At 35.2% G+C, this 21,970-nt stretch overlaps 1 protein-coding gene across 2 annotated transcripts in view; it reads right to left on the bottom strand.

The window, feature by feature from the left end:
* Nucleotides 1-21,970, bottom strand: part of LRRK2 (leucine rich repeat kinase 2) — a gene marked incomplete at its 5' end in the record, with an annotated part of 71,530 nt that overhangs the window by 23,182 nt on the left and 26,378 nt on the right. For both annotated transcript variants that reach the window (XM_082310133.1, XM_082310134.1), the window contains 18 exons: nt 2,085-2,303; nt 3,562-3,689; nt 4,722-4,951; nt 5,483-5,664; nt 6,051-6,237; nt 8,108-8,201; nt 9,166-9,314; nt 10,569-10,819; nt 11,333-11,553; nt 12,016-12,085; nt 12,878-12,999; nt 14,464-14,652; nt 14,879-15,134; nt 16,871-17,041; nt 17,128-17,256; nt 18,685-18,824; nt 19,130-19,274; nt 20,917-21,050. In XM_082310133.1, the coding sequence (XP_082166259.1) occupies nt 2,085-2,303; nt 3,562-3,689; nt 4,722-4,951; nt 5,483-5,664; nt 6,051-6,237; nt 8,108-8,201; nt 9,166-9,314; nt 10,569-10,819; nt 11,333-11,553; nt 12,016-12,085; nt 12,878-12,999; nt 14,464-14,652; nt 14,879-15,134; nt 16,871-17,041; nt 17,128-17,256; nt 18,685-18,824; nt 19,130-19,274; nt 20,917-21,050 (3,017 nt within the window). The remainder of the gene's footprint in view (nt 1-2,084; nt 2,304-3,561; nt 3,690-4,721; nt 4,952-5,482; nt 5,665-6,050; nt 6,238-8,107; nt 8,202-9,165; nt 9,315-10,568; nt 10,820-11,332; nt 11,554-12,015; nt 12,086-12,877; nt 13,000-14,463; nt 14,653-14,878; nt 15,135-16,870; nt 17,042-17,127; nt 17,257-18,684; nt 18,825-19,129; nt 19,275-20,916; nt 21,051-21,970) is intronic.

Below are 21,970 nucleotides of genomic sequence, written 5' to 3'. Positions count from 1 at the left end.
TCTGAAAAGTGGATGTAACTAATTCTTCTTTCAGAATTATAATATGAATGTCTTTCTATAAATGAATACTCAACGAAGAAAATATTTCCATATTACATGTACATAAAAAATAAAAAATGATGTCTTCTGAGAAGTTGAAAGAGCAGCTTTGATTTGAAGTAAAATGAAAATATTCACTGTATGAACAGATGATGTCACACATCTCAGGTTAACACAAGACAATAGGCAAATGAACAAAAAAACCCCGATGCCTCTTGTAATCTGTAATGTCTTTAGATAAACTGGGGGAAAAGGGCAGTAGCTCAATTAAAAGTCTCCACTGCTGATACTCAGTGGATGAGAGGCAAGAAAGAAATAAATTTAGCCAGGTTAATGACACTTAAGGGAAACAGTCGGGTGATTTGCCGCTGTTTCCTGAGCCCGAGTTCCTTCCTGGAGACATCCTTTGACCTTTGGTATTAGCTAACACCCAACCAGGTTTTTCATTCTCTGTGGGTGCTGAGCTAGTCATTTTTTTGAGGAAATGGGAAACAATTTTCCCAATATTTCCAAACTGGCTTCTTAGTTTGTAATCTTCCTCTCAAAGAAGTTGGACACCAATGCACTGTAGCATTTTTATGTGTCAAAAATGTAATTAGTACCTTGTGAAAATGTAATTAGTACTTTGTGTAATTTCAAAGACTCAGAGTACTTGATGACAATGTTGAATACTTAACTCGCTTTGTCTAACTTCTAAGCAGGTACCTTGTAACACTCCTTTCACAAAGTGCCTACATTATTTATGGAAACTATCTCCTTTCCTTCAGGCTACCTTATATTTGTGTAGCAGTTTAAACATCAGTTTAAGTCATAGTCACAAGAGACGTGGATGTTACAGGAACAATTTTTAGGTACCTAAGAGTGAAATGTTTTCAAAAAGCAGAACTTCTCCTGAGTGTTAAAGAAGTGTGGTGAGATATAGGGCTACATATACCTTTACAAACACCAGCTCTATTCATGCCTACTGGATGTATGAGAAGTGGAATTAATCCATTCTACCTGAACAGGCCACCTCACTGCCGCTTAGCACTCATTAGCTATTCCTTGAACTGTGGAATGAAGTTAGGCAGATTATGGATGTGGCTAAGCTGGTAGTTTCTGAGAGAGAAACAAGAGGTGTGCACACTCTTTCTCTTCTTTGTAACAACAACAGCGTGAGGCTGGTCATAAATACAGCATTTGCTTTATAAAATCTTCTGAGCAGTAATTCAGAAGAAATTTGGGCTCTGCTATGATTTATGAAGTTCTGCCATTGACTTCAGTAGCACAGGACATCACCTTTTCTCTTTAACATGTTGTGACACTACACATGATTGATACTGTATAAATAAAAAAATAAAAATATGTATATTCTTTTTGCTACAGATTGGATCCTGTCTTCCTATAAGCTCCATGCTTGGGCTAGTCTCTTCATACTTGTCATTCACACCTAGACAGGGCTTCATAGTGTGACTAAGGAGACAGCAGGGAATGAGTGGTAGGGATGACTTTGGAGACAACAGAACTATGAGTGCATATTCTCCAATTTAGGAGGATCATTCAGTCCGAGAGTTCTTCTTTTCCTGCTTTAATTCACTTTCCTCTTTGTAGGAATAGTTTCACACTATGTAAAAGGAAATCAGTATATGGAGAATTAGTCGGCTTTCAGAAACCACAAAAACTTATTTCCTGGTCCCCTGAAATCTTGCAATACTTATTATTGCATTTACATGTTGCCATCCAACAAAAAACAGTTTTTGATCAGATTTCTTTGCAAGAAAAAGATGGCCTATTTTTAATTAAATATTCTATTTATGGCTCTAGTGTTTGAAAACAAAACTTAGCTGAGATTTTTACTAAGTTGATTTTTTGGTAGAAAATGAAATTAAAACAGACCTGGTGATTTTCCTTCATTACTTTGCTGTGTGTAACATTTTATAGAAGACAAGATGAGTTTGGTATCACACTAAAAATGTATTTAATTATGTGTTTAATTAATGTTTAAAAATGTATTTACTTAACTAAAACTAGGATGTTTTCAACATTACGAACAGTACGCAGCTTACCTTGAAATGAAGACTCTCCTTTATTATGATTTTCCGAAGTCTGATAATGGAATCAGACTCTTCTGTAGCATTCACAAAGTGATAATCTTGGATTGCTGGGAAGCCTCGCTTATTCAATAGCTCTCTAGTAATTTTACTCATGCAGGCCTTACGTTGCATTTCATCAGAAACATCTAAATGAGTGCCAACGAGAATGACGGGGGATGTTGAAGCTCGAGCCTGTTAGTAAGATCCATACAGTCGATTAGCTCAATAGTGAATGTTGTTATTGCTTTACATCCACATAAAATGTGAGCAATTTAGTCAAAACAATCAATACAATGAAAAAAGCAACTGTTTATCCCTCTTTAAATACATCTCTTTCAAATAAGTTTGAAATCTGAAATACTGTTTCATGTCTTTATTCAGAGTAAGTTTAAACTGCAATCCCATATAACAGTCTTGACTGGATAAGGCAGTAAAAATGCATCAGCCTATAAATACGAAACTTATTTTTCAACATACAGAGAGCAGTCTATTTCAAAATAGAAATATTAAAAAATCAGCTATTTCTAAAAGAAAGCAGTGTAGATCTGGATTTCATACTTTGCAGATTAATAACATTGTCAGTAAAATAGAGGAACAACTGTATTTTTCATTAAAAGCACCCAACAAAATGGAAAAGGAAAGGGTTCTCTGCTAGTTGTCACCGGAAGAGTGCAGCAATGAAACACCAGCAAGTACTGCATAGTAAAGGAGAACACATCAGAAATGGTCTTCATCAACACTTAACTGACTGTAACCCTCTGTCCCGTACCACTGCTCAAGGTGAAAAGAGTGAAAAAGTCAAGTTTAACAAACAGGATCAGTGTACAAAATGTTTATGTAATTGCATTGCCCAGCCACAGCTAACCATCATACAAAAGGAAAAGACAAGTAACACTCGCCATGGGGTGATTCCATCAAATGAAAATGAAACACTTAGAGAAAAAGAAAAATATATAGGCAGATTCTCAGACCAATTTCCCTGCCATAGTCCTGGAATCATTCCAATTAACAATAGGATGCTAAGCATACACTTAACAGCATGATTTCAAACCTGCATCTAGTCTGTTTTAAATTAGTCAAATTCTGATTTCCCCAGAATTTACAATGGTGTAAAAGAAAAAAGCAGGTTTCACTCGTCATCCCTTTAATACCACCCCTTTCTTATTTTTATCAGTCAATTCAAAATATTGTCAGAACATACAAACTATTCTTCTGCACATCACTCTGTACCATTTTAAGTACAAAATGATGCTGATCATGTCTTTGTATGTCCACAAATATTTTCATATCCAATATATGATGTATTTCAGCTCTTGTTTCATCTTACTAGCTTTGTTTGCTGAACAGCTTCTTTCCTCTTCCCTTCTCTAAAAATATTTGTGGTTAATTTGCTGTTCACCAACAGCTCCCTGGAAAGTGGAATTCCATTCTGTACATATCTATGGCTTACCTTGATGTTAAAAAGCCATGGCTTCATAGCATCCACCTCTGCTTGTCCTTTGCTGAGATCATAAACAGCAAGATATAAAGCTCTTTGGGTCATAAAATGAGGATGGGTACTGTAGAACTCTTCTTGTCCTAATGATAAAAAATTTCCACTGTTTAGTACTTCCCTCGTTGAACATCTTCAGATCACAAAAAGGCAGCAGAACACTTATTCTCAGATCACCAACTCACAAATGAAATGAATGCTTACAGAAAATTATCTAAATTGACAGGAAACCTGTAATAACTACGAATTTTAGATAGGTACTCTGTGATAGCTCATTGACTGAAGTGTAGTGTTGAAATCTGTAAGCTAGTTTTAAATCAAGAAGTGTAAGATTTGACAACTTTGGATAAACATTGGTGCTGCAAAGATAACGTGAAAGGTCATGATTCTTTTAAAACTACAATATTGAATTTCTCCCTCACTCCTTCCTTCCCATCCTTCTTTCCTCCCTTTCTCCTATCCTTTCAGCAACTTCAAAATAAGACTCCTAAGTTCACTTGATTAAGCACTTAAAATCACAACTGAAGCTGGACATTCAGCTTGAATGCTGCCCTTCTGTGCTTATCCATTGTGATATAGACTGTATTTAAATGATCACAGACCAATGTTTAAAAATAACTTCTCTATAGCCTAAAATACCCCTGAATTTTAGAAATGCTTCTGGAGTCCCCCAAACTTAGAAAGTTTTCAAAAAGCCCAAAGTTCAAAGACTCTCCCTATGTCCTTTATTTTCTGTGACTTTATGGAACAGTGATACTGTAGACCCTAGAGAGACCCAGATTATAAAAGGGAGAAACAGAATTGCGTGGAAGATGATTCTTCTGGTGACTACAAGCAGTTTCTTACTATTCTGAAATGATAGTTCTAGAGTGCTATGGTTGAAACAAGTGGTCAGACCATATCTGGTGATGAGAAATTCCTGAGGCTATACTAAATTTGAGGGATTAGCTGTCAATTTACAGAATTCACTAATTTATAAGTGGTCACTTGACTTTTGGTGTAAGTTTGCATGATTCTACTGTCCACAATTTGAAATTTCACAGGCTGACTCTAAGAATAACTAATGCATTAATATGTTAGAAAAGACAATACTAAAGGACAATAAGCTCTTGAAATACCTCCAAAATCCCACACATTTAATATAAGCTCTTTCTTCATTTTGCCTTTCCCTTGAATGATCCAGTCTTTTACATCGATGCCTACTGTAGCTTTTGGAGAGCCCAATTCTGTTCGTTTGCATTTCATTAGTTGTTGTAGCAGGGTAGTTTTTCCACTGCCAGTATTTCCAACAATCATGAGCTTCATTCTGTTATAAGGTACAGCCTTCTTCAGTCGTTGTTGAAGAAATCTGGCATTAAAAAGTTTGCAGAAATCACAGAAATGTGTAACAAAGAAAAATACCAACAGAACTCAAGACCAAGGAAAAGTCTAAAACCATACCATTTTCTTCAAATTTTCAATATCTGTTTGATATTACTGGGATTTTAACAGTCTATTCTAATTTCTGATTTGAAAATTAAAGCTGAATTCAGAATGTGTCTATCTTTGTTTTGTAACTACCCAAAAAATGTGCTCTGTGCAACGCACTTGGGAACAGACAAAACATACTAGAAATAATTGGCAAGCACCATTTACTGCATGGTTTATAGAAGCACCAAATTCAAGAAGTAATGCTATTATATTCTGAATTACTATAATCTATTTTATGTGTGTGTGTGGATATGATGCGATATGATATAAGATCTTCCGTAGAGTAGCATGCTGGATATCATACAACAAACCAGCATGTCTTTTTAAGAGGATATGTTGTTTTCTTAATGCTTACTGCATATCCCAAGACAGCAAAGCAAGAATATTCAAGAACAATAGGTCAACAAACCTGATAATGTCTCTGGCTTTGCATCCCACATGTTTGAAGTCTAAATTAAGATGGAGTCCTTCCAAAGGAAGATCCCAGATTTTGGACAGTCTTCCCATTTCATCTGGAAAGAATCTCAAATCGGGATTATGACTTACATCCAGAGAAGTCAAGTTCTCTAGGAAGCCAATTTGAGGAGGAATCTAAATAAAAGAACATTTAATGGGCAATTAAATGTTAAAAAAAAGTATGAGCATGAACACATTAAATATTTAACAAAACTAGGTATTACTTTTACTGCTGTAGTTTAAGTTTTTTTAATAAACAGGTCTAATATCCCACACTAAGAGACAAAGGACCTCATAATGAAATCATTATACAAACTGATTATATGACACATTCCAGACAGAAAAGTTTAATAGAATATGGTGATTTTCATTCACAGGAAGTACTATTTGCATTTACATACCATTTTACTAATAGAATTTACCATAATATGAGAGGTGACATGAAAATCAAATGAACATCGAAAAACTGCATTCAATTGAAAAGTCATTTCATTTTCTTTAGGCGGAATCTTACACTTTACCTCCTTTAACTTGTTGTGGGACAGGTGTAGCTTTTCTAGCCTAGACCATGCACACGCCTTTTCACTCAAGTCCAAGACGTCTATTTGATTATGATTAAATAATAGCTCCCTTAAGTTTAATGATTTCCAGTGCATTGGTCCAGGCAGGCTTATGATCTTGTTTTGGCTTAAATCTACTGATCGCAAACTAAAAACATGAAAATAAAAAAGAGAAAAGTTAGCAAATGAAAAAAATAAAACTGAGATTAACTGGAACTGTATTAATTTTTAATAAATAAACAAATGGATTAGATATCAGAACAGACAGTTTTCCAACAGGAATGTAGATAGAAGAAGATAGAGAATTACTGCTACAAACAAAAGAATTATGATGACATTATAAGTAGGTCTTCATTACCTCAGAAAAAACTATAACTACATATGGTCCATTCAGTATAATGTTCATTCAATGTATTTGTCTGTGAAAATAAACATCCACACTGTACTGTGTGTATATGTTTCAGATAGTAAATTAAAGAGTCACTTTAAATAAGCGTACATATTGTGACAATAGTCCACCTCCTTCTTCTTTCTACAATTTGCAGACATGCATGGCTCTGTTCGCATTAGTAGAAGACATGTAAATATGATTCACACTCCTGTAGTGCAAATATTCAGTAATTCAGCTGTAAACAATATAGTTAATATACATTTATACCCAGGTAACAGAGAATAGAGTTTAGCTCAGGATTCCAGTTACAGGTGGGTGCAGGATCATGGAGTACAATGTTACATGCAATGTCTAACTTACTAGAATAAATGTATTTAAAAAGTTAATTGCAATCTAACATAATACTAATATGTATTTTCATGTGTTTTTTTTATAGATTTCAAATTAAAAAAGGGCAATAGGAAACTTCCTGGTATTATCAACTTTGTAGAACTCAAGATTCCACTTATAAACTATGGAGCATCACTAGGTGATCTAAACTGCTCTCTTTCTTGCTCCTAACTTAGGAAACTAACATCAGATGGTATGGATACATCACTCTTCTATCAGAATGTTTCTATGATTATATGTTTGTATATACATGTATATGCATAAATTATATAGTTCAACTCCACATGTGTTTAAGAACCACATAAAAAAGAACATTTCATTTCTATAAGTCATCTGTTGGACAAATACACTGTTTATGTTACTGTGGAACATGAAGCATGCAAAAAATCCATGCATGCAACTCCTTATTGACTTGTCTGGGCTGGGAGATGTATAACTTGAAAGCTGTACCTTTTTCAACACATCCATTAAATTTGCTGCTGTGAATATAAACATTAGCATGCTGAAACAGTGTAATATCATGCTAATAATGACGTGCTCTATGTAAATTTGATTAACCTAAGTTCACAAATCTGTGTGGATCTGCCCTCCCCATGGTGCCATCAGCACGCACGTCTACCCACACCTATCAGATACCCGATCTGACCTTCCCTTCCAGGCACTCCTTCCACAATCTGATTCTAGCGACCTGTTAAGGTCAGTAACTTCTATAAAAAAAAGCAGAAGTCTGATTTTCACATGAGTAATGTTTTGAAGGTATAAAAAAACAAATGTCACATGCATCTTTATCACAATTCCATCTAGAGGAAGTGTCATTCTTTGAGAATAAATATCTTGTGATATTGGGAAGTGAAAAACTAATCTTAGTAGCCTTGTGCAAATGTCTGCAGAACTTCTTGAAAAGGAAAAATTGCCAGTATCTGTTTACTGTGGGTTTCCAGAAAATAATGAATTCATTCTGGTCTTCTCAGCAAGAATTGTCAGCTTCAGCAGTCAAGCAATATATTTTCAATAACAATGATTTGAATCTGAGGAACAGAATTTCTCAAAATAATGACGAACATGTGACTGATCTATCTTCAGTTAAAAGCTACTAAGTTTTGGATATAACCTGTTAGAGAGGATTTCCTGAAAATCAGTAAAACATGCAGAATTTTCTGCTTAACAAAGGTCTTGCCATCAGATTTTCTTCATCAAGAACTTGACATTAACTTCAATAAATAAAACAATAACTTACTGTGGTAGAAGAAGAATTGCTTCTGGAACATTAATAAAACGATTTTGGGACAATTTTAAGCTTGTTATGCTGGATGACAAGTCAGGTATTATTTCTAGGGCAGAAAAAGAGGTTAATCCTATTACTTTTCAGAACTGTTTAAATTATTTTTAAGACTACAATTTTCTAAAATCAAAGATGGGTCAGTCTGTTATCTTCTATACACAGGTCTTTGTACAAGCTACCAAAACCAGAATCTGAATCTTTTTTTTTTTAAAGTTTATTTAAAACCAGACTTCCAAAATGAAAGAAGTTTAGAACCGAGTTAATGTACTGGCTTTTATCACATTACATACTATTATACTTCATCTCATATTGGCATTAAACACTGAAAAAATCTTACTTACACTTTACTGTATTGCCAGTAGACATAATATTTTCATAATTCACCCAGTGAGTGGTGGGTCTTATGCACATAAAAGTGACTCTAATGGTTCAGCTGTGTTTAATGCAGGTATTAAGAGCTACCTTCCGAAATACTGTGACAATAATTTCAAAATGGAAGATTTTCTGTCTTTAAGACAGAAATAAATTCTGACAGTAACTTATGAACTCCTGCAGTATCATTAAAATCTCATTTATGTAATTTGTATTTTTTCATAGGTAAATTAATTTTGACAGGATGCTATGTATGATATGTATTTCAGTACAGTATTAAACTTATATTAGTACTAGATTTGCAAGCTAACTTCGAACGATTTCCTCTGCCTTGAACCTTCCCCAACAGTATGTACAATCTCAAGTACACTCAACCATTTTTATAGCATCCACTACAAATATAAAAACAAGATGCAATATGCCAAGTCAGATCAAACATCCATCACGCCCCATTGGAAGTATACTGCTATATATCACCAACAGTGATCAAAAGCTGATGCTTAGGGAACTGTATAAACAAGGACAAGTGTACGCGGTATTCTCCTTTTCCGTTCTCCCAAGACCCCAAATGCTGGCGGCTGAGGAATTTTGTGACTTGGAATGGTTTCTAGAAGGTGAATCCTATTTTCACAGATACTTACCAAGATCATTTATCCTGGCGTTGAACTGCTCCAGTTTTGTACAGCCCATGAAGACATTCTCAGCAAGGGATGAAATATTGTTCTTACTAATGTTTAAAATTTTCAGTTCTTTCAAGCATACGGGTGAACATAAACATAAAATTTTGTTTCTATGATAACAAGAAGGAAAAAAAAAAATCCATGTTTGATTCAGAAACTATTAGCTAAAAAGTGAAGGTAAGGAGTATTGATCTGACAATGCTATTCTTACACTGGTAAACCAAAAATAAGACTTGTATCTATATACAGACTGACCAGTCAGCAAAAATACTAGTACATGTGGCAACATGGAATAACATGACTGATATTAAGACTGTTTTAATTAATTTGGAGAGCAAATGTCAGAATGTACTACAAGGTGTCATTTCCTGATTACGTACTGCAGCTCAATCCCACACAAAGAGGACTGTTGCATTTGTGAGTCGTTCTAAAGCAGTTTACTAAAGATATGTGTTTGCAGGATTATAATCACAGAATGACTATCAATCTAAAACAAAGAATGGAATTCCATATAGGGGATACAATTCAGGATGAGTATATAATGTTACAAACAATGTATTCTGGGAAGAACATCAGAAAGAGAAAGAGACAAGATCCCAAAAACCCAGAGATAAAAGAACCATGCAGCACTGTTTTGCAAGGGTGATATTGCTAATAAAGTTCAAAATAAAGCTAATGAAAAAATGCAACAGGATCTTGAATTTAAAATATTGCTTTTGTAAATTTGATTCACATATTTCGTACTGCTTGCTTTAGTTACCTAGGTTGCTATCCTTATTCTGTGTGAATTTCTGCGTAAAAAATACCACCACCTTATTTAAAATAAATTATGGAAGATGAATAAGACAGTATCTGCAGTTTACAGAGCTATCAATAATAGCATTCTTAAGAATTCCATATAGGTAAACAAAAAATTACATATTTTCTCTACTTCTGTCATTTAAAACATATCCATACCAATAAATGCAATTCCACAAATCATACTTCCAAAAAACCTTTGGCAAATATGAAATACAGTGGAAACTGTATTCTGTATGCAGAAAACCTAGTTGAGTATGTTAGACAACACAGACAGTCCTGTGGATGAATAGCATGGCAGTAGAAAAATGCTGAACTACAACATTTTTAGTATGTTACTGAAACTGCAATGCTATTAGATTCTATCAAGGCCCACAGATATTCTTATGTACTTCGTCATACAACACTGAAAATTGTAGCAATTTACACATTTGGAAGATAATGTCAGTGTTTCACTGCTGACTAAACAATCCGTTCCATGCTATAGCAGTCATCATTCTCGACGATAAATATATTATTTTCTGTTATGTTTGTTATGCTACAGTCCATTTACTAATGCTACTCACCCTTCTAGCAATAGCTGTTCCAGATTTTCAGCAACATTTGTAAGAAATTCAGGAATGCACACCAGCTGATTGTATGAAAGATTAAGTTGCTTTAGAGTTGGACATCTGAGGTATGGATCCAAAGCAAAGAAAGGTCCAATGTCATTTCGAGAGATATCAAGATTTGCAATACAATTCATTTTCAGTAAATAAGTCGGAAAAGAAGTAAATCGGTTACTGTGCAAATCCAAGTAAGTCAAGCATTTCAAGTTCTGAAAGAAAAGGATAATTTGTCTTTAAAAAGTTAAATGAAAATATGAATTTATAGGTTTTAAATTGAGGTATACTTTATACAATTTATTAATTTACTTATATTTCTCTCACTAGGAAAAATAACAGAAAATAGCAATCATACCAATGTAACCCATAATATTTCTATTACAGAATAAAATATAAAGCATTCTTCAAAATTAATTAGATCAGTTTCATAAAATTTAACAGATGTGAATTGCCTGCAGTTCTCAGTTCCATTTACGCTATTATGTTACTCAATATAACACATCCTAAAGCAGTTCTCTGCAGTAAATGACTTAAAACACTTCCATGAAAATACTTTTATTTCTAGCTGAACATAAATCCACTGAATGAAAATTGAGTGAATGTACGAAGCATACAAAAATAGACAGCCATATTCATGAGTAGTATTGTTATGGATACATTGGTAGAGACAAACTATTTATTTTAACTAATCACAACTTCTATTACATAAAATGATGCAGAATTACTTCACACAGTTGTTCTGGAATGTTTGTAAGAGCATTTTGGTGGAGCTCCAGTTTCTCAAGATGTTCCAGATGACTAGTTAAGCAGCTATTCTGGCTGATGGCATCAATGTTCTCCAGATCATTTGATGAAAGATCGAGTGATTTAATATATTCTTTCTCTGAGATCAATGAAGAAAGACTGTCTGATGGTCTTATATGTGGTGAAAATTTTGAGATGCCTTCTATTAAAACAAAAACATGGGAAAATTAGCATGATTTCATTTATCATGGAATTAAAATTAAGATCAATCACCTTTGGATCTAAAGATGCAGAAGACAGTGAATGTTTGGATATTGGCTAAGATGCAAATCCATGAAGACTTCTATTAAGAGACAGAAATTTATAAGACAGTAGGGAAGAGATGAATGCTTATGCGCTGCACAACTGAAGTAGCTTTTTAAAGCTAATAAGGGCAGTTATGAAATTTCACTACCTGCTTAATTCTACATAAATTATTTGTGAAGCCCAGGAAAAAAAAATTCCCTATAGCTGCATTATTTGTACTCCACTGTAGTGTTTCCAAAATGTATCCTCCTCTTTGTAAACAAATATATAATCTGACTAAAATCTTTGCATGCTATGCTTGTGAAAGCATTAAGGATGAAAAATCTGTTATATATGTTAAACTGCATAGTTTACTTACTGGGGGATTCATCCGATGGCAAGAATTTTCTTTTTTGTTTCATTAATGGTTCATAATCTGAGCCAGGTCCCTGGAAAATCCCAGAAAAGAACAAAAAACAGTTATGGACCTATGCAGATACCTGAAATGATCTGAATTCAGTAAATTTCTTTTTATTGTGGTTTCTTTTTACGAGAACTTCCAGGAGGAACACAAAGAAACTGTACATTTCAATTAAAAGTAACAATAGGTCACATCTTTCTAAAACTTACTGATCCATGCAATATGAAAGAATAGTAGATTTAAAGTGCAATGGAAGTAGTGCATGTTTTGGCAACCTAAAATGACTTTCACTAGGGTGGGATGATAGGATGGAGCAGGATATTACAAAAAATAACTTTCTCTAGGGAAGCCAGTCTCTCCAGTTTCCCTTTACAGTCAATGGAAAGAAACAAGCTCCTTTCAAAGGAACCTGACTTTGATTCCACCGATTAGTCCTCTTATGTCTTCTTATGGAATCGGTCTCTCTTCATTGATCACAGTAGCACTCTGAAGATTAGCTTCACTAAGCGGTAGTTAAGTCTTTGTGAATAGGCCCACAGTTTCTGTATCTGCATTTGAACATCAGACCGGAAATTTGAGCAATTCACAAGAATGTGTACTTTTTATTGATCATAAATTTTTGCTGAAATAAACTCTCATCTGTACCGTGATCTGGAGCACAGTAATTGCACCACAACAGAAGGAAATATTGAATGGCAACAGTGAGACAAGAGCCCATATGGTTACATGACCTTTCCTAACACTTGATTATTAACAATTTTGCAGTAGGCAACACAGATGGACTTGTAAGAAGCCTAGAATGACTAAGGATCTGACTTACCACAGAGTAGGAATGTCGTGGCAAAGTAGGAGAACCTCTTTGAAATGCCATTTCCCTACAATATAAGTCAGCAACTGCAATGGAATTGGACTTCTTTTTTGTAAAAAGTGAACCTTCACTTCCTAGTACAAAACAATAACACAAGAGGACAAAGAAGTAAGAAAATGTATTTAAAGATGAAGCTCAGAATTCAACTGTAATATAGATGCTGACATACACAGGAGAGAGACATTTCAAAAGCATCAATATTGGCACGATCTCACTGGTTAATTGTGTGCGCAATAGGCCAAGAATTTTGTCAACGTGTTTTAGAGTACATGGGCCATACTAACCTGACATGCTCCAAATGTGACCTGCAGCTTGTTACATTGATGCTTTACGATTTAAAATTTCCAACCGGTTGGGATTGTTGTACATTTTTCGTAACACATCTTTGTGCTACTGCAGTGTAAATAACTTTTTAAAATAGAAGAAGTTTGTATTTTTGTAGATGAATTTGCACTCCCACATTTATTGAGAATGAAACAAAATGCCACTCTGGCTTTGGTGATTTAGAGTTATCTGGACCCATTTAGTGTTCCTCTTCCCAAAGCTACTTTAAAACTCCTAAAATCACTCCTGTTAGCAAAGCCTCTATTTTTTTACCATAATTTACGTATGACTTAACTTTTCTATGTGGGACAACAAATAGTACTTATCAGTATTATATGTCTGTGCTACAGTCCTACAGAAATGAAGAATGGTGCTGAATGATGTAAAGAAAAAGAATAAAACAGAACCAAAAATATTCTTTAGGATTCTCTGATTCCAAAATTCAAATTCTTCACCTGTGATGATTTTAAGTATCCAACAGTTCTAAAACAACAGTGACATCTGAACAAACAAAAGGCATGTTGTAAATTAAGGCCACTTACTCTTATTAAGTTACTGATATTATAGACAGAAATGCTGCTTTTTGTAAGTTAAAGGCATTCAGATTTCCTGACATGGTTACCAAGAATGATGTTGGACTGAACATAGACTCATCATTTACACTTTCTGATCAATTAGATATTTTTGGGATAGGGCTTGCTTCACCTACTTTATTTGTTAATAATATAGTCCTCTATCCCAGACTTCATTGTGCGCACTTTCTTTACAGACAACTCGGGGAACAGGGATTTCTGGATCACCATACACCTGACTTCATGATGAGACAAACTGTGCTCTTGAAGCACTTGCTTTTTGCTATTGACTATAAAGGCAGCATATGAAAAAAGCTCAGAAACAGACATTAAAATAGTCAATATCTAAATTTGGTTGGATGAATCCCACTCTTTCTCTCTACAAGAAACTGAATGCATGGAGAACTAATTTTAAATGGATAACTGAATAAAATGCTTTAAGGTCCTAATTTTGTAGATAAAGCACATACTTAGTCATCATAAAGTATTTTCCAATGTTACCACAAACAGAATTTTAGATAAAAGTACTTTTTTCATGGGAAGTGTTTTATCTCAAATACAAACAACTGATTTATGGCTATGGTCTTGCCCTGGTACACTAGATTGGGATTATAAAAAGAAAAAAGAAAAGAAAACAATTACCTTCACTATCAATATCATCACTCAAAGGAAATACGCTGTCCGCTAATGGGTCAGAAATGAAATTCCAATCATAGTTTTTATCCACTCCGTCTTCAGAGGAGTTTAGATCAGAGGAGGCTCTTGATCTATTTTCTGAAATATTCTTCATCTGGAATTTAAGCACCATTCTTGCCAGTGCAGAACCTGCACCTGTATGTATAAGAAACCAAAAAGACAGCATATTCTCCAAGAAATCCAAAGAGCTTTAAAAAAACCCCAGAAATAACTTGATTTATTTTCAAGATTTGGCAGTCTTCTTATAACCAGCCGAATGCTGTGAAGAGATCCTCAACTGAAGGTCTTGATCTAAAACACTTACATAGTACCATCAAGAGATATTAACACATTTTGTATAGCAAATTCTATACATACTCACTTTGTTTTCTTAATGGAGTAAGTTTATCTGGGAACAAAGGAATGAGCCAGGACGGTTCTAGTCTCCCAATACCAAATCCTCCAAGACATATACTGCTGTTGGCGACATCAAGGCTAAGCTTCTTTAAGAGCAAGCTGATGATTTGGCTATCTCCTCTCTTTATACTGATGGTTAAAGCACTCCGAACATCCTGCTCTCGAGCACCATTGGCTAATAGCAATTCCACCAATTTAGGATTATTTCCTTTCTCACAAACCTAACAGAGAAAAGCAATTAACAAAAATTATGTGAGGCACTCAAACAACAGCTCAGACTACATTAAGAGACTTGTCTCAAATTCAGATTCATTGTATTTTTAGGGTCATGTCTCTTTTTCAATTACACAACTCCCTACTCCTCAGAGCATATGTCTGCCTAAGGCATCTGAGTACCAACTCCCATTTTCCTGAAGTCTTTGCCCAAAATGTAACAAATGCCTGAGTTCTGTAATTGTAATTTCTGCCATGAGTGCACACAATTTCCAGGCAAAAATGAATGGTAATTTATGTAGTTTGGTTATTGCATGCAGTCTATGGCAACTCCATTTATTTAACTGTTCAGTGGAAAAGACACTTAAGGGTTATTTTGCCACATCATCTGGATATCAGATGAACAGGTAACAATGGTGAGACTCAATGAGCCTTGCCTAGTGCTAGAGAGCTCAGGTCTACTGGCTTTAGTCAGCTTTATTCATTCCAGTCTCTCAGCCTGCATTGCTACACAGAGCAGTGTTGATTGTGAATATTACAAATATTTTTAGAAATACTTCCAGTTACTTCAATATTTCCACTGTGGTTCACTAACACTGATTTGCCTACCTCAGACTCCATGGATGGATGGTCGGTTCCAAACTCAGCTGTGCTTTATCACCCAGCCACCTCTGCCAGCAGAAGTGAAGGCCTCCTAATTCACTTCAGGCAGTACTGGTGGAGTTATCTCAGACAATTTAAAACTTCGACACTGAAGCAAAATCAAGAAGTGCTCATACACACTGTTTCTCAAAAAAATTTTTAAAGGCAGTCACATTTAGCAAGGAGCACTTATAAGCAGGTGGGAACAGCCTCTCCATTGGCATGGCTGAATCCAGATGGGATGTTTGCCTATGGCCTTATTTAAGAGACCAACATAGTTCAAATAGTTGATGTTCTGGATGTGGCCACTGTCTGGATAAAGCTCTTCACAGCTAGTGTGACTGCAGGCATTCCAAGACATTTTATTACTTTAGCTGTGTTGATAAAAAGTCAGAACTCTAATCAGAACAGTTAAATCAGCACAAAAACTGATGACTATTAATCTTCAATTACAACACAAAGTAAAAAAAAAAAATTTCCATTCCAAGGCAGGCATTTTGAGCAAAGTCTTCTTTGCAGGTCTAGAAGAGAGTGGGACTAAGCACACTGAAACCTATCTATGCACAGTGCTGCCTGCTAGTCCATCTGTACTTTGGCCTCACAGAGCTTGGAAAGAGCTGAATTTGGAATATCAGTTCATGGGCTGGGCTCTAATCGGCTTGATGCCATCTACGCCTCATTAGTTCAGAAAAAATGTCTGGGAGTTTGCCAATCTTGAGCTTAAGTCTTCTTCCTCAAAAACACTCCAAAGCTAAGGCTAAGTCAGTACTTGATTGAACCAAGGTTTGCATGTGAACAAGGTAAACAATCAGAAAGCATGGACTTTAAAGTGAACTTGCATCAGAACTGAACTGGCAGAGTGGGCACATTCTAGGCGACAGTGACCCTATGAGCTTCAATAAAGTAGAAGGGTGTTTCAATGAACATCAGACCAAGCCTGAAGTCACTGTAAGTAGCAATGGTTAACACCACTCAGGTCACAGTTAGATTGCACCGGGTATTGCTGCTGTGTTCTGCCAAATATATGTTTGCATGAAAAGAGAAAGGAACCGAAAAGCACAAATTTTAAAGCAACAGAACTATATATATTTCCATATATTACCTGATATATCAAAGAGTTTGTCTTTGTCTTCTTATTGATATCAGCTCCCAGTAGAAGTAAACATTCAGCCATAATACTATTGCACTCAATACATGCTTTTTCCAGCATTGTATTTTTTAGATCACCATTTTCAGCTATTTTAGCAAAACATTTACAACACAGGCTTTGAAACTGAATGGGAAGACAAACAATCAAAGTTAGGACAAAAAAAGCATGAAAATTTCTCAGCTGTGGAGCTGTCAAAAGAGGGAAGATACCTGTCGATCTCGCTGGTCAGTGAAACACATAGACATCTGGTAGAAAACGACTGTGTCAAATGATTCATGTACCAGCAGTTTTGCAAAACAAGGTGACAAACCAAGAATTGACAAGATTGCATGAAAACCCTAAGAAAACAACGAGAAGACTGAAATAAGTACAATGTTTAAAAGTGTCGCTTTTAAACATTGCATAAAATGTTCATGCAACAAAATCAAATTTCAACCAAAAGATATGTGCTTTAATTTTTTTTGTCTTGCTTTTTAAACATGCAATAATTCACAAATTGGAGAAGATCAGGAGAGAAGGCAGAAACACCTGGTGTCTCTGTGCTTATATAGCTGTAGTTTCTGGTGTCTCTGTGCTTATATAGCTGTAGTTTCTGGTGTCTCTGTGTTTATATAGCTGTAGTTTCATGCTTGTTTAGCTGACCCACTTAAACAGATATTAACTGACACTTTGAAAAGCCAAATTATGCACCATAATATCTGACAACATCCTGCCTGGCAATGACAAATGCACTCGTGATTTCCTGAAAATATAGAGAGGAAACAATCTCCTAAGGATATGGGATGAAGATGCATTCCCTGTCCCAATGTGTTGCTCTGTAATCCTTGAATTTGAAAAAAATACATAGGCTAAACAAAAAACAGGTGTATCAAAAAATTAAAAAGAAATGCAAAATTATCCCGTGATTCTGCAAGTAAAGTTCACTTAGAAGGGTGAACTGGGTAAATTATGGACTTTTTGCCCAAACCTAATTGAGACTAAATCACATTAAGTAATTTCCCTATTCCACCACATTATTTTGATTTCTCGCTACACTAGTTGCTAAACTAAGCTTGGAAGGGTTGGGGGAAAAACAGCAGTAAAGAAGGGAGGCTGTACTTATGATATTTTCATATTGATCTGAAACAAAAGTACAGAAACTCGCACAGGAAACTGATCTCACAGGCAACCTCCATTCTGCTAGAAAAATGGAACTGGCAACAAACAGGGAAAGCTTCCGAAGCAGAGGAAACTTTCACACACAGAGGACTGAACGTGTGTTTGCAGACAGAATAAGAACTCTCCTTACATATTCAGAAGTAGATCCAAAGTCTGACACAGTATTCCAGTAATATCTTTCTTAAATACAGCATTCCTACCCTAAGCTTATTGCTGGTGACGGGGCTGGGAACTAAGTTATTTTCTATTAATTTTCAAAGAAGGGCAATCAATACTATAATGACGGTTACTTCATTAAATGGTTATAGATCGACTGAATGATGGACCATGACTGAGAAATTTGTTCTAGTTTGCAGATCTCAGAAGTCTTAAATAAACACTTAAACCCACGCTTACATATTCTGGATTGAATATATGCCTCCAAGAAAATGGTCTTTACAGCAAACATATTGGTTTAATTATAAAGGCTTATACTAATCTAGTAATTGCAATAAAATAAAAATGAAGTAATTAAAATAAGGAATTATACTTCAAATATAACTACATTAAAATAATTTTCTAAGGTTTTGCCTTTCACTTTCATCTTTGTAAGCAGAAATAACACATACATGCATCTGGATTTCAGTGACGTCTTTAAATCGTCGCAGAGTAGAAACCAGAACTGTTGACAGGACATGCATAGTTGCAATACACAAACTCTTTCTTGTAATCAAAGAGCGTAGAAGACTCAAACCCAAACACTGTATGTCTATAAGAAAAACAGAAAGACTAATAATGTTTATTATTCAGACATTCTAAGTGGAATAAACCCGTGACCTAAGTAGTGTTATATTACTAATATTCCAGAAAGTTATTTGCATAAGCTATTACAGGGCCACGCATAACTACACAGTGGATGAACCTGAGGACTATGCAGTACTGCAGCCTTTTCTTGCCATGTAACCTACATCACATCCAGTAGTAAAGAGTGTAATAGATAGGTTACAGCTTCTATGGTTAATCAGCCCCTCCTACTACATCAGTCACATTCAATTAATAAAATACCTTTCCTACCTTGTTCGTCTGGATACATCTGTAGGGTGTGAAGCACAGTGTCAGTAGCTCCTTGCTGGGTTAAAATTTCTAGTGCACCAGTGCAGTCAGCTACAGAAGCAAGCAGTTTTAATCCACGCTTCTGAATGCTCGGATTTCCAATAAACTAATGGAGAAATGAATATAAAATCAGATCAAGCTTGTTCTGCTTAAAATGGCAACAGAAAAGTTGCTTGTTCTTAAAGTTGTTCTTTGAGAACAAGCGATTGTTTTTCTTAAAGTATGTGAAATTACAGCTGATGTGACAATAAATAACAAAAATCACAATTTCAAAAAGGTTTCCTTTTCAACCACCAGTTTCAACCGCTCATAACGTCCCCAGATTTTCACCTTTGATTCTGAAAATATTCCCTAGCTGGCTTTCTAATGGAGAGTGAGACGTTTTTCCCTCAAAGTTTCAGTACAACCATTCACAAGTTCACACCATTTTGCTAGGACAAGGAGAGTGAGAATATATACTTCCTTTGTGGTTAAAAAGGAACAAAAATGGGGTTCTTTGAGAACTGGCACAAGTGATAAATATTGGTGGCAATTGAAAAAAATATGAAAAGAAAAAGACATGAAGCAGCATACCTATTACCACACCCCATCAAGGTTTTAAAAGCTTTGGGTTTAGTTATATAACAATTCAATAGGTTATTTGTGATTATTTTTTCCAATTTTCCCCCACTTCTAGATGGAGGAAACCTAGATGAGGCCTAGATCTGAAAATGTGCATAGCTGTCACAATGACTTGCAAATCTGCAAAATTATTTCAGTGGGGTCTTGCCCATCTTCCTCCTTATTTCTTCGCTAGTTTTTCATTAAAATATGTTAATTTCTAGCCCTTTTGGTTGATATTGTAGTACCCCAAAACACAAACCAGCTGGGTCAGAAAAAGCAATCAGGATGGTCACAAAGCACTGGAGACTGTAATACATTCTGAAGTAAAAATTGTTTTGCCTCCCTTGTTAACTCCTATATCTTCAGGCCAAGAAATGGCCTTTAAACACTCTAGCACTCTTTTGCTGATACATTATTTGGTCTGACTTTTGTAATGAATGTAAGAGACACAAATTTCCTTGACTGAAGGTGTTTGGCAAGCCTAAAATTGTTGAGAGACTTCTAAAAATTGTGAATTGCTACATCCATTTTGATTGTGGTCATGTGAACCTTGTAAACCTTGTAGAGGTGGGATTCTTCTGAAGGCCATGAAGTTAAACCTTTCCTGTCACTAGGATTTAAGGTTAATTTGCTGTGCAAAGTGCCCAGCGCAGTCTGCTTCAGCCTTTCACTTTTCAGCTTCCCCTTCAAGGTACTGTGATCATTCTGTTTTCCAGTGGCTAGAAAAAGTTATGAACTTAACAGTGAAAACAACAGAGATGCTGTTCTGTTGAAAGCAAAGGAATATGTATCCATGAAAGCCATAGTAAAGAACCGCTCAGTGCTATGTGTAGTTGAGGTGTAGGTATGAGGACACTTTTTGTGTATAAACTAGTCCATTAAAAAATCACAAATAAATTGCATGCTTGAAAAAAAAATAGCCTTGTTTTTATAAATATCCTTCAGAGTTACTGTATAAAGGATCATCTAATACACTCCAGAACAGAAAGTAAAAAGAAACCCCAAACAATAAATGAAAGTCAGGAGTTAAGATTAATTCTATCAAATCAATAGGAAAATCAATGTGGAACTAAAACTTACAAATGATTCACCATTGCAAGTGTAAAATACTGACAAAATTCATTAGAAGAAAGCTTTAACTATACCCTGTTCAAAGCATTAAGCACCAATGAATGAGTTCCCTCCAACAGACACTGGCTTTTAATGACTTTTACTGTAAGTGCAAAAGCAGCATCTCCCACATCTCTGGAAGAACCATTCTGGTGTTCATTCTTTGTATCTGCAACAATGGAAAACAGCTTTCCTCAGAAGAACAGATTTAATATTCTCCCCAGTATTAACCCAATATTATTAACCCAATATTACAATCAAATTGAATGCACAGGTTTTAAGAACTGACTTAGAGGGCATATTTCAGATCTTACGACATTTTCAGAATGCTGTAGTTACAGCGACTGGAGTCCCTCCAGATTTACATTGTAGTGTGAGTATATTGTGTTTGAAATGACGATTTCACCATATGTTTGCTCACTGCTTACTCTGAAAACACAAAAATCATGCCAAAGAATTTTGCCTAAGATACATTGCAATATACTACTTTTTTGAGCTACGGAGTTTCTTGGTGTTCCTGATACCTACTTCAGAATGCCTCTTCCTTCTGGAAAGAAGACGCTATAGAGAAGCTATAAACTAGTTGCCCTTTCTCACTTGGCAGCACATGATAGGCCAAATTTTACCCACAGATGACATAAGTGGAAGGGTGAGTACAAATAAAAGAACAGAGAAAGGTCTTTCAGATTTACATTTCTTGTAGCTATTGGCACTTGCAGTCAAGTGGCACTACAGAAAGTACCAAGAAATCCTTTAAAAGTCACTTCAGCATTCATATTTGTTCCAATTACTATTTTCCCCATGAATTACTTTTTATTCCCTAATTAACCTGCAAGTTCCAACATTACACTTTAGAAGGGCCTCACTTCCAGGATACTGGCAAAAAAAGCGCCTTGCCTACATGTTAGAATACATATGTCCAGTCTTAATCCTGCTGTTTATTGAAAAAAAAAGGAATTATAATTATAGGATTATAATTCAAAGAATAGAAGGAAACTGAAAACCTGAAATCAGTCTGCATATTAGCCAAGTTACTAGTTTCAGAGTTATTGGTTTTGTAAATGTTCAACTAAAACTGCTGAGATACTT

The sequence above is a fragment of the Platalea leucorodia genome (genome assembly GCF_965183815.1).
Source record: "Platalea leucorodia genome assembly, chromosome: 4".
NCBI classification, from domain to species: domain Eukaryota; kingdom Metazoa; phylum Chordata; class Aves; order Pelecaniformes; family Threskiornithidae; genus Platalea; species Platalea leucorodia.
This window is presented reverse-complemented; position numbering and strand designations above follow the sequence as displayed.